Source organism: Ornithorhynchus anatinus, chromosome 21 (genome assembly GCF_004115215.2).
Source record: "Ornithorhynchus anatinus isolate Pmale09 chromosome 21, mOrnAna1.pri.v4, whole genome shotgun sequence".
Taxonomy (NCBI): Eukaryota; Metazoa; Chordata; class Mammalia; order Monotremata; family Ornithorhynchidae; genus Ornithorhynchus; species Ornithorhynchus anatinus.
In genome coordinates, this window is record NC_041748.1 from 22,098,603 (window position 1) to 22,111,640 (window position 13,038).

Here is a 13,038-nt window from a genome sequence, read left to right on the forward strand (position 1 = left end):
ATATACAGTCGAGCGGACGGGTACGGTGCCGTGGGGATGGGAAGGGAGAGGTGGAGGAGCAGAGGGAAAAGGGGAAAATGAGGCTTTAGCTGCGGAGAGGTAAAGGGGGGATGGCAGAGGGAGTAGAGGGGGAAGAGGAGCTCAGTCTGGGAAGGCCTCTTGGAGGAGGTGATTTTTAAGTAAGGTTTTGAAGAGGGAAAGAGAATCAGTTTGGCGGAGGTGAGGAGGGAGGGCGTTCCGGGACCGCGGGAGGACGTGACCCGGGGGTCGACGGCGGGATGGGCGAGACCGAGGGACGGCGAGGAGGTGGGCGGCGGAGGAGCGGAGCGTGCGGGGTGGGCGGTAGAAAGAGAGAAGGGAGGAGAGGTAGGAAGGGGCGAGGTGATGGAGAGCCTTGAAGCCTAGAGTGAGGACTATGTGCCAAGCACTTTTCTAAGTGCTGGGGAGGATACAAGGTCATTAGGTTGTCTCACGTGGGGCTCGCCGTCTTCATCCCCATTTTACAGCTGAGGGAACTGAGGCCCAGAGAAGTTAAGTGACTTGCCCAAAGTCACACAGCGGACAAGTGATGGAGCTGGGATTAGAACCCTCTGCCCCTGCCCTCAGCACTGGGCTCATTTGTCTATATTATTTACTACCCGGTTTATTCTCCTTGATTCTATTGATCGTGATAATGTTGTCTTCTTTTTGTCTCGTTCTGTTTTGCTCTGCCGTCCGCCTCCCCCGCTTAGACCGTGAGCCTGTCGTTACCGAATGGTCCATTCCAAGCGCTTAGTCCAGTGCTCTGCACGTAGGAAGCGCTCAATAAATACTATTGAGTGACTATATCAATGATTCTCTTCATTTTGATTGTATTGATGCCTGTCTACTTGCCTTGATGCGCTGTCTGTCTCCCCCTTTTAGACCGTGAGCCCGTCGTTGGGCAGGGATGGTCTCTATCTGTTGCCGAATGGCCCATTTCAAGCGCTTAGTCCAGTGCTCTGCACACAGTAAACGCTCAGTAAATGTGTTGGAGTGGATGAATGAAATACCATCATTTGCCTGACTCCTTGTTTTCTTTTGCTGTCTCCTCCTCTTAGACTGTGAGCCCGTCGTTGGGCAGGGATCGTCTCTATCTGTTGCCCGATCGTACATTCCAAGCGCTTAGTACAGTGCTCTGCACACAGTAAGCGCTCAATATGATTGAATGAATGAGAGAAAGGTGAGGTAAGAAGGGTCAAGGTGCTGGAGAGCTTTGAAGCCAATAATGGGGAGTTTTTGTTCGATCGAGGACAGGCAACCACCGGAGAGTTTTGAGGAGGGGGGTGACATGCCCAGAACGGTTCTGTAGAAAGATAATCCGGGCAGCGGAGTGAAGTACGGACTGAAGTGGGGAGAGGCAGGAGGTTGGGAGGTCAGAAGGGAGGCTGATGCAGTAATACAGTCGAGGCAGGCTGAGTGATTGTGCTAACCTGGTAGCGGTTTGGATGGAGAGGAGAAGGCGGATCTCGGCGATGTCGTGAAGGTGAGACCGGCCGGTTTTGGTGACGGATTGGACGTGTGGGGTGAAGGAGAGAGCGGAGTCAAGGATGACACCAAGGTTGCGGGCCTGTTCGTTCATTCATTCAATAGTATTTATTGCAGAGCACCGTACTAAGCGCTTGGAATGGACAAGTCGGCAACAGATAGAGACGGTCCCTGCCCTTTGACGGGCTTACGGTCTAATCGGGGGAGACGGGCGGACAAGAACAATGGCAAGAAATAGAGTCGAGGGGAAGAACATCTCGAAAAAAACAGTGGCAAATAAATAGAATCAGGGTAATGTCCATCTCATTAAACAAAATAAATAGGGTGATGAAGATATATACAGTCGAGCGGACGAGTACGGTGCCGAGGGGGTGGGACGGGAGAGGGGGAGGAGGAGAGGGAAAGGGGGGAGAAGAGGGTTTAGCTGCGGAGAGGTGAAGGGGGGGGTAGAGGGAGCAGAGGGTAAAAGGGGGGAGCTCAGTGTGGGAAGGCCTCTCGGAGGAGGTGAGCTTTAAGTAGGGATTTGAAGAGGGGAAGAGAATTAGATCGTCGGAGGTGAGGAGGGAGGGCGTTCCGGGACCGCGGGAGGACGCGGGCCAGGGGTCGACGGGATAGGCGAGACCGGGGGACGGCGAGGAGGCGGGCGGCGGAGGAGCGGACCGTGCGGGGTGGGCGGTAGAAAGAGAGAACGGAGGAGAGGTAGGAGGGGGCAGGGTGATGGAGAGCCGGGAAGGATGGTCGTACCTTCTACAGTGACGGGGACGTCAGGGAGCGGTCAGGGTTTGGGAGGGAAGATAAGGAGCTCTGTCTTGGACGTGTTGAGTTTGAGGTGGCGGGAGGACATCCAGGTGGAGACGTCCTGAAGGCGGGAGGAGATACGAGCCTGGGGGGAGGGAGAGAGAACAGGGGAGGAGACGAAGATTTGGGTGTCATCGACGTAGAGACGACAGTTGAAGCCGTGGGAGCGAATGAGATCGCCGAGGGAGTGAGTGTAGGTGGACAACAGAAGGGGATCAAGAACTGACCCTTGAGGAACCCCGACAGTGAGGGGACGGGAGGGGAGGAGGAGCCCGCGAAGGAGACCGAGAATGAACGGCCAGAGAGAGAAGAGGAGAACCGGGAGAGGACGGAGCCAGTGAAGCCAAGGTTGGATAACGTATTGAGGAGAAGGGGTGGGTCCACGGCGTCAAAGGCAGCGGAGAGGTGGAGGAAGAGTAGGATGGAGCAGGAGCCGTTGGATTTGGCAAGCAGGAGGTCGTTGGGGACCTTTGAGAGGGCGGTCTCAGTGGAGCGAAGGGGGCGGAAACCAGATTGGACGGGGGCCGGGAGAGAGTTGGAAGCGAGGAATTGGAGGCAGCGAGTGTAGACGACTCGCTCCAGGAGTTTGGAAAGGAAGGGCAGGAGGGAGATGGGGCCATAAGTGGAGGGGGCCGTGGGGTCAAGGGAGGGGTTTTTTTAGGATGGGGGAGACGCGGGCGTGTTTGAAGGCAGTGGGGAAGAAGCCGTTGGAGAGCGAGCGATTGAAGTGGTGGTTAAGGAGGGAAGGGGTGAGAGTTTTTATAAGGCGGGAGGGGATGGGATCCGTCGCTCAAGTGGAGGGGGTCGCATTGGAGAGGAGGGAGGAGATCTCCTCCGGAGGTACTGCTGGGAAGGATGGGAAAGTTGAAGAGGGGGCCGAGAGGAGGGGCGATGGAGGAGGGTGGGGGTGTTTTGGGGAGCTCACACCTGATGGTGTAAATTTTCTTAATGAAGTAGTTGGCCAGAACTGAACGTTTGGGAAAGTCCCCTACAACGGAATTGGGAGATGGGGTCCCCTCCCACAAGGAGGTCACCGTCAAGAGGGGGAAAACAGGCATTAAAATTTCAGGCGGTGTAATATCGTGAAGTATAAAAGAGTTCCCTAAGCGCTGCGGGGCTGGGGCGACTATCAAAGCGCTCACGCAATATAATCAGGTCGGATACGGTTCCCGCCCGACGGGGCGACTCACGGTCTAAGGGCAAGCGAGAACCGACACAGAGAAGTTAAGTGACGGACCCGAGGGCAAACAGCAGGTAGTGGGTAGAGCCTGGGTCTGTGTCAGTTGTATTTACTGAGCCCTTACCCCGTGCAGAGCACTTGGGAGAACGCAATGCAACGATAAACTGATATATTCTCTGACAATAAACTGATATATTCTCCGACACTAAACTGACACTACGGGTAGGAAGCAGCCTGGCCTTCTGGAAAGGACCTGGGAGTCAGAGGACCTGGTTTCCGATACCAGCGTTGCCAATGGCTTGCTGTGTGACCTTGGGCAAGTCCCTTAACCTCTCGGTGCCTCAGTTTCCTCAGCTTTCAAACTGGGATTCCATCCCCGTTCTCCCTCCTACTTAGACCGTGAGCCCATGAGGGACAGGAACTATGCCCGACCCCTACCCTAGCGCTTAGAGCAGTGCTTGACACATAGTAAGCACTTCATTCAGTGATATTTATTGAGCGCTTGCTATGTGCAGAGCACTGTACTAAGCGCTTGGAATGACAGTTCGGCCACAGAGACGATCCCTGCCCGATGACGGGCTCACGGTCTAATCAGTAATCACTTAACCGATACCCAAATGATAGTAATTAGGAATAATGATAATGACGGTATTTGTCAAGGCCGTGGGTTCTAATCCCGGCTCCACCACATGAATGCTGTGTGACCTCGGGCAGGTAATAATTATAATTATGATATTTGTTAAGCGCTTTCTGTGTGCCAGGCACTGTACTAAGCACTGGGGTGGACACAAGCACGTCGAGTGGGACACGGTCTCTGTCCCATCTGGGCTCACAGGTTCGATCCCCATTTTACAGATGAGGCCCAGAGAAGTGAAGCGACTTGGCCAAGGTCACGCAACAGACAAGTGGCAGAGCCAGGATTAGAACCCGTGACCTTCTGACTCCCAGGCCTTGGCTCTATCCACTACGCCATAGAAGGAATAGTAGGAATTGGTAGGACATCTCCTCAGGGAAAAAACAGAGCCCAGACTGGTTTGGGGCTGGTTGGGACCCGTCTCCAGACCGTGGTTGTCTGATGGTGGTTTTCAGCGGGCTCGCACGTGGGTCCCTCCGGCTCGAGCAGGGACGATCCGCCCGGGCCAGCGAACCGGCCTCAGTTCCCGCCCTTGACCTCTGTGTGTCTGAATCGGTTCAGGAGTCGCGTCCCGTGACATAATGCCCGCCCTGCCCCTGGATCAACTCCAGCTCCCAGACCAGGACCCCAAGACCGGAAAGCCGCGGACTCTCCCGGCGCTGGTGAGTCGCCCGCCGGGCACGCCGCCCTCGGCCGCTCGTTTCTCCGGGTCCCGTCCCCCGACTCCCTCCCGGCTCCGCCAGCCGGCCCCCGGTCCCCACCTCGGCACAGTCAGTCGTTCACTCGGATCTATTTAGCACTCACTGAGGGCAGAGAGGTGAAATGACTGTCCCAAGGTCACACCCCAGTTATGTGGCAGAGAGCTGGGATTAGAACCCAGGTCCTCCGGCCCCCAGGCCCTTTCCGCTAGGCCCGCTCCTTCTCCTTCTCTCCCAAGCGCTTAGTACGGTGCCCCGCACACTGTAAGGACTCAATAAATACAATTGATTGATTGACCGTGGGAAGCAGCAAGGCGCGGGCCTGAGAATCAGAGGGTCATCGGTTCTAATCCCGGCTCCGCCACTTGTCTGCTGCGTGACCTTGTGTGAGTCACTTCCCTTTGCTCTTTGCTCAGTTACCTCATCTGGAATGGGGATGGAGACTGGGAGCCCCACGGGGGACGGGGACTGTGTCCAACCTGACTTACTTGTATTCCACCCCAGCACTTAATACAGTGCCTGGCACATAGTGAGCACTTAACAAATACCACAGTTATTATTGTTATTAGGTCCTTCTGACTCCCAGGCCCGGGCTTTACTCCCTAGACCGTGCTGCCTTCGTCCCTTCGCGGCCCCTCCCCGCCAAACCCATAATAGATGCCATAATAATATTAATAATTATTATTAGCTGGGGGGGATCTCTGGGCCAGCCTGCCTTCCCCCTTGTGCCCGGAAGCGAGGTCTTTTCTCTCCACCTTCCCCCGGCCCCTTCCCCGCCTCCGTCAGAGGTCGCCCGGACCTCCCGGCTCTCCATCCCCTCTCTGGCCGCAGACGGAAGGAGGATCCGGGCTACGGTTCGGCCCCGGGAGGCGAGGGTCCGGGCCCGGGAAAACCGATGGTCCTCCTGCCTGCTGGGGGCCCTGCGGGCCGCCCGGGCGGAGGGAAGGCCGGCCCCGTGGGGCGGGGCAGCGGACGGCGGCCCACGGGGGTCTTGGGTCCCCGCAGCATCCGGCCCGGAAGGCGGAGCGGTACTTCGTGCTGTACAAGCCGCCCCCCGACAGCGACACCCCGGCCCTGGTGGAAGAGTTCCTGGAAAGGGCCACCTTCATCGCCGATGACCTCGACTGGCTCCTGGCGCTGCCCCACCACCAGTTCTGGTGCCAGGTAACGCGGGAGGCGGGTGGAGGGGTGGGAGGGGAGGATGAGGGGCGCGGCAGTTGGGGTGACCCCGTGGGAGTCGGCCCCCGGCAGGTGAGATGGCTCACAGGGGTCTGGATAAGTCTCCCTCGGCGGGCTCCACCTCGGCGATGTCGGTCATCAACTGATCAGAGACATTTATTTGGCTCAGTGGAAAGAGCCCGGGCTTGGGAGTCAGAGGTCGTGGGTTCCAGTTCCACTCTGCCACTTGTCAGCTGTGTGACTGTGGGCAAGTCACTTAGCTTCTCTGTACCTCAGTTACCTCATCTGTAAAATGGGGATTAAGACTGTGAGCCTCACGTGGGACAACCTGATTCCCCTGTATCTCGCCCAGCGCTAAGAACGGTGCTCTGCACATAGTAAGCGCTTAAATGCCCACATTATTATTATTTATTATAGTATTTGTTAAGCGCCTACTATGTGCCAGGCATTGTCCTAAGCACTGGGGCGGATACAGGCACATCGGGTTGGACACAATCCCCGTCCCTCTTGGGGCCCCCTGTCTTCATCCCCATTTTACAGATGAGAGAACCGGCCTAGCGAATCAAGGCCGGGCCTGGGAGTCAGAAGGACCTGGGTTCTAGTCCCGGCTTCGCCCTTTGTCTGCTCTGCGACCTTGGGCGAGTCACTTCACTTCTTCGGGCCTCGGTTCCCTCCTCTAGAAAATGGAGGCTAAGATTGGGAGCCCCGTGGGGGACAGGGACTCTGTCCGGCCTGATGACCTTGTATCTACCCCAGTGCGTAGGGCAGTGCCTGGAACATAGTAAGCGCTTAACAGATAGCGTAAGAGAAGTGACTCATCCGAGGTCTCGCAGCAGACGAGCGGGGGAGATGGGCATCGTCCGACTTGCCTTCTGACCTTCCCCGGCCCGCTTCACCCCGTGACCGCGTCGGCACAGGTGATCTTCGACGAGACCCTGCAGAAATGCCTGGACTCCTACCTCCGCTCGGCCCCTCGCAAGTTCGACGCGGCGGCCGCCCCCACCTCCGCCGTCGGCGACCTGCAGAGGCGTCTGCACCGCTCCGTCTTCCTCACCTTCCTCCGCATGTCCACGCACAAGGAGTCCAGGGTAAGGCCCGGCCCCCTGGCCCCGACCCTCGCCCCTCGGGCCGGCGAGCCCTCTGTGGGCAGGGCGTGTGTCTGCCGACTCCGTTGGGTTGGACCCTCCCGAGCGCTGGGTCCACCGCTCTGCGCTTCATTCATTCACTCGTATTTATTGAGCTCTTATTGTGTGCAGAACACCGGACTAAGCACTCGGAAGAGGACAGTAAAGAAGTAAACAGGCACATTCCCCGCCCACAACGAGTTTACAGTTTAGAGGAGGAAGCGGACATTAAGAGAGCTAAAAAAGCGACAGACATGGACATAAGTCCCAGCGCTTAGTACGGTGCCTGGCACAGTGAGCGCTTAACAGATACCATAATAATAATAATAATAAAAGTTCTATAGGGCTGGAAGGGGGGGGGTTGAATGAAGGAAGCAAGTCAGGGCGATGCAGAAGGGCGAGGGAGAAGATGAAAGGAGGCTTTAGTCTGGGAAGGCCTCTTAGAGGAGTTGGACCTCCCGAGAGGCTTTGAAGCGGGGAGAGTCACCATCTGTTGGTTAAGAGGAGTTTTCCGGGCCAGAGGCAGGACGTGAGCGACGGGTCGGCGACGAGATGCCCAGGTCAGCGCTCAATAAGTACCGCCGATGGATCGATCTCTCCATTTCTCCCTCAGGATCATTTCATCTCCCCGTCCGCCTTCGGGGAGATCTTGTACGACAACTTCCTGTTTGACATCCCCAAGATGCTGGACCTCTGCGTGCTCTTCGGAAAGGGCAACGGACCCCTGCTCCAGAAGATGATCGGTCAGTTCCGGCCGGGGGCTGCTCCGTCTCGGGGGGGCGGGGGCCCTCGGGCTCCATCGTCTTGGTCAGTGGTAGTTATTGAGCGCTTTCTATGTGCAGGGCACCGTACTAAGGGCTTGGGGGAAGACAATGCAGCAGAGCTGGTAGACGCATTCCCCGCCCAGCACGAGCTTACGGTGTGAGAGGGCCTTTCTTTCTTCCGACTCCATCAGGGGTATTCATGGGATACTTCCTTCCTTCATTCAGTCGCATTTATTAAGCGCTTACCGTGGGCGTGTGGGCTTACTAGGCACTTGGGAAAGTGAAGTACAGCGATAAAGAGTGACTGTCCTGTCCACAGTGAGCTCAGATCTACAGGGGAGGAGACAGACATCCACACAAATAAACAGACATTGATATAAATAAATAAAATGAGAGCTATATAAATAAGTGCTGTGGGGAAGGGGGAAGAGCAGAGGGCATCGCAGAAGGGAGTGGGGGATGAGAAAAAAGACTGAGTGCTCGGGAGAGGGAAGTAGAAGAGGTTGATATAGTCCCCACCCTCAAGGAAATAATAAATACTAAATCATAAACAGTGTTGGTATTTGTTAAGCGCTTACTATGTGCAGAGCACTGTTCTAAGCGCTGGGGGAGATACAGGGTGATCAGGTCGTCCCACGTGGGGCTCACAGTCATAATCCCCATTTTACAGATGAGGTAACTGAGGCCCAGAGAAGTGAAGTGACTTGCCCACAGTCACACCGCTGACAAGTGGCGGAGCCGGGTTTCGAACCCATGACCTCCGACTCCCAAGCCCGGGCTCTTTCCACTGAGCCCCGCTGCTTCTCAAATAACAGCCTACCATGCGCAGAGCACTGTACGGAGCACTTGAAACAAGTCCAGAAGAGTCAGAAGACTTGATCCCTGCCCTAAGGAGATTAGTCCTCTGGGTGAAGAGCCCCGGACCGGGTGCTGGGGAGAGAACAGTTCTGTTTGTAGACCCAGTCCCCGCCCTCGGGGATTTGCTTGTATCCATCCCAGCGCTTAGTACGGTGCCCGGCACCTAGTAAGCGCTTAGTAAATACCCTAATTCTGCTTCTTATTTCTAGAAAACGTCTTTGTTCAGCAGGCGAGCTACTACAGCGACCTGGAGGAAACCGTGCCCACAGTCCTCCAGGTACCGGCTCGAGGGCCGGGGCGGGCGGGGACAGGCCAACGGTGGACGGTTCAGCGGAAGAGGGTTCCGGTCAGTCAGTCGTATTTACTGAGCGCTTACTGAGGGCAGAGCACTGCACTAAGCACTCAGGAGAGGTCAACGGAACGGTACAAGCGCCACGCTCCCCGCCCACAACGCGCTGCCGGCCTCTCCTCAGCTAGTCCACGGTCAGCGCCGCCCACCTCCCCGGCCGGGCCCCGGCTGGTCTGCCCTATGTACTGAGCGCCTGCAGAGCACGAAAGAAACCCGGGGTGCGGGCCCCGCCCACGAGGGGCTCCCAGGCCAGCGGGAAAGGTGGACGTAGAAGATCGGAATCAGTCCGTCGAACATTCAGTCGAGTGTCCTCCTCAGACACGAGGGCAGAGGGTGGAGAGAGATCAGTCTAGAAAAATCGGGCTGAGAAGCAATGTGGCCCAGTGGATAGAGCCCGGGCTTGGGAGTCAGAAGGACCTAGGTTCTAATCCCAGTTCCTCCACTTGACCGCTGTGTGACCTTGGACAGGTACTTCGCTTCTCTGGGCCTCGGGTCCCTCATCTGGAAAATGGGAAGACAGGGAGTCCCGTGCGGGCCAGGGACTGTGTCCAACCTGATTAGCTTGCATCCGCCCCGGCGGTTTCCACAGTGCCTGGCACATAGCGCTTACCAGATACCGCTATTATTGTTATTATTGTCATTATTAAGAAGGGGGAGGGCTGATGAGTTGGGCACCCGACCGTTCCCCATTGCGGGGGGCCCGGAGAGGCGGAGCCGGGGTGAGGTTGGGGGCCTCCGTTTCTGTGCAGGTGTTGGGCAGCATTCTCCGTCAGTGCGGCCTGCGGGGGGACGCCGCCTCCGCCGAACCCCAAAAACTGGGGGAACGAGGCCGGACGACCCCCAGCCACATGCCTCTGGAGGTGAGCCACGTGTCCCCCGCCCAGCCCTGCTCCGGAGTCCGACCCGGCGACCGAGGGGGAACCACCCCGCGGGTGACCCGGACCCGCGTCTCCCTCTCATCCCGCGCCACGGCATCCCAACTCCCGCCTCGTCCCGGAGGGACCGGAGACGGATCCGAAACCCGTCCTCGCGTCCAAGCCGCCCCGACCCCGCCTTCTCCCTCCTCCCTCCCCCGCCCGGCCCCTCGGCAGAGCTGCCGGGAGGCCTTGGAGAGCGACGCGGTTTTCCTTTTGCCGCCAGGAGCTGAAGGACATCGTGCTGTACCTCTGCGACACTTCCACCACCCTGTGGGCCTTTCTGGACGTCTTCCCTCAGGCCTGCCAAACCTTCCAGAAACACGACTTCTGCTACAGGTGACACTCTGGGCCCGGTGCCCCTTCCTCTTCCTCCTCTCCTCCAACAGCCCCCTTGAACCGCCATCCCGGCCGCCCCGTCCCCCAGCACCTCCCACCGGGCACCTCTGAGGGAACCCCATAGACCAAAGAGAGACCGCACCCCGACTCTCCCCGGCCTCTCCGAACGGAGGATTGGCCCGGAAAGGTTTGGAGCATCCCACGGGAGCCCCGCCGAGGCCCGGTCCGGACCAACCGATCGATCGATCGGTCAGTGGTATTTACGGAGGGCTTACTGCGTGCAGAGCACTGGACTGGACGTTTGGGAGAGGACAACAGAACGGAGTCGGTTGGCACGTTCCCCGCCCACAACGAGCTTACAGTCTAGAGGGGGAGAGTGTGAGCCCCATGGAGGATGAGAAATGTGTCCCCCGGCGCCGCTCTGCACGTAGTAAGCACTTAACGTGTACCTTTGTTATTATTATTATCATTATTAGATGGGGCTTCCAGGCCAGCGTAAAAATATCCAGTTGTCGCCACCCCGACCTGGGTATTCGAGAGCCAGGCTAAGGGGACGAGAAGCGGTCCACAGGCCGGGCGGCTCGGAACCAGCGGGAGGAGTCAGTCGCCACGGGAATCAAGGAAAAGAGTCATTCATTGGATCAGTGGAATTTATTGAGCGCTTACTGTGTGCAGAGCACTGTACTAAGCGCTTGGGAAAGTGCAGTACAACAATCAACAGTGACATTCCCCGCCCACAATGAGCTTCCCGTCTAGAGGGTGGTCTAGCAGTCTAGTACAGTGCCCTGCACACAGTCAGCGCTCAATAAATACGAACGAACAAGTGACCCGCCGTGGCTGTGCGTTCCCAGGTTGGCTTCATTTTACGAAGCAGCGATCCCTGAGCTGGAGGCCGCCATTAAGAAGAGGAGACTCGAGGACAGCGGGTAAGGACGGTCCGAGGGGTGCGGGCCACCCGGCCCCAGATGGTGGGGGTGGAGGGGGCGTCTTAATTTCATTTAATTAGGCGATTTCATTTAATTAGGGGAGGCTTGAAGTGTTTACTCTGGGTCGGGCACTGTGCTCGGTGGGGTGGGAGGTGACTGGAGATGGATTGGACCCAGCAGCTGAGGTAGTGGGACCGTGAGCTCGTTGTGGGCGGGGAATGGGTCGCAGGACGAATTCTCCGGAGGAGACAGTGATGCTAGCAAAAGTCCAGGGAAAAGGCGGAAGGGGCAGACGGCCAGCTAGATGGAGAGAGACCAGAACGGAAGAACCGTTAGAAAGGTTGAGGATTATGGCAGAGGACAGGACGTTCCGGGGAAAGTACATCCATGGAGTCGCCACGAATCGGAAACGACTCGACGGCCCTAAATAATAGTAACTCTCCCAAGCACTCAGTACGGTGCTCTGCACACAGAAAATGCTCAAGAAATACGACTGAGTGAATGAACGATGATAGTGGGCGATTACCGTGGTGATTCCCGCAAACTTGGAGTTTCGTAGCACGGCCTAGCGGCTAGACTCCAGGCCCGGGAGTCAGAATGTCGTGGGTTCTAATCCCGGCTCTGCCACTTGACTGCTGGGTGACTTTGGGCCAGTCACTTCACTTCTGTGGGCCTCAGTGACATCACCTGTAAAATGAAGATAAAGACTGTGGGCCTCACCTGGGACGGGGACTGTGTCCAACTTGATTTGCTTGTATCCATCCCAGCGCTTAGTACAGTGCCTGGCACGTAGTAATTGCTTAAATACTACCATTATTACTATTATTTTGTTTGGGTTTTAGGATATATGTTAAGTACATACTACGTATCAAATACTGTTCTAACCGCTGGGTTAGATACAGTGGATGGCCTAGTGGATAGAGCAGTGGCCTGGGAATCAGAAGCTCGAGGGTTCTGATTCCAGCTCCCCCACTTGTCTTCTTTGTGACTTCGGGCAAGTCACAACTTCTCTGTGCCTCAGTTCCCTCATCTGTGAAATGGCGATGAAGGCTGTGACCCCCATGTGGGACGGGGACTGTGTCCAACCCAATTATCTTGTATCTCCCCCAGCGCTTAGAACAGTGCCTGGCACGTAGTAAGCACTTCACAAATACCATCATCATCATCATTATTATTATTATTATTAGGTTGGACACGTTCCCTTGTTCCTCATGGGGCTCACGGTCTAAATAGGAGGGAGAACAGAACTGAGGCCCAGAGAAGTGAAGGGACTTGCCCAAAGTCACACAGCAAGCATTTGGATTAGAACCCAGGTCTTCTGACTCCCAGGCCCCGGCTCTTTCCGCCGGGCCACGCCGCTTCTCACGGCTGGACCGGACGGCAGGCGGAGCCGGGGGAGCCGGCCGCGGGCAGGGAAAGCCCTGTAGGCCGGTCGGCCTTTGAGCCGGGTTAGAGAGCTTGGCCCGACCCGTCCCCCGTTCCCTCTCTGTCTCTCTTCCCCCGTAGGCTATTTGCTGACCTGTGGCAGCGACTCTCCCATTCGCGGAAGAAGCTGGTGGGGGTCTTTCACATCCTCATCAACCAGCTGTGCCTCCTACCCATCTTGGAAAGCAGGTAGACACCCCCCTCCCCCGGCCTCACGCCCACCCCGGCGGTCCCGGCTCGTGAGAGGAGGTCCCGGGCGGACCGGCCCCGTCGCCCTCCGGGGGGGAGTCTTCGGCGGGCCGGGCGGAGGGTCCTGACCCGTTTATTCCCGGCGGTGCCGTTGC

The 13,038-nt window shown here is 57.3% G+C and overlaps 1 protein-coding gene across 3 annotated transcripts in view; it reads left to right on the forward strand.

The window, feature by feature from the left end:
* Positions 1 to 13,038, forward strand: part of ASCC2 (activating signal cointegrator 1 complex subunit 2) — a 44,076-nt gene that overhangs the window by 21,680 nt on the left and 9,358 nt on the right. For all 3 annotated transcript variants that reach the window (XM_029049386.2, XM_029049387.2, XM_029049385.2), the window contains exons 2-10: positions 4,680 to 4,780; positions 5,822 to 5,980; positions 6,913 to 7,083; positions 7,733 to 7,862; positions 8,951 to 9,018; positions 9,840 to 9,950; positions 10,231 to 10,343; positions 11,195 to 11,269; positions 12,776 to 12,883. In XM_029049386.2, the coding sequence (XP_028905219.1) occupies positions 4,700 to 4,780; positions 5,822 to 5,980; positions 6,913 to 7,083; positions 7,733 to 7,862; positions 8,951 to 9,018; positions 9,840 to 9,950; positions 10,231 to 10,343; positions 11,195 to 11,269; positions 12,776 to 12,883 (1,016 nt within the window). In that variant the 5' untranslated portion in view covers positions 4,680 to 4,699. The remainder of the gene's footprint in view (positions 1 to 4,679; positions 4,781 to 5,821; positions 5,981 to 6,912; positions 7,084 to 7,732; positions 7,863 to 8,950; positions 9,019 to 9,839; positions 9,951 to 10,230; positions 10,344 to 11,194; positions 11,270 to 12,775; positions 12,884 to 13,038) is intronic.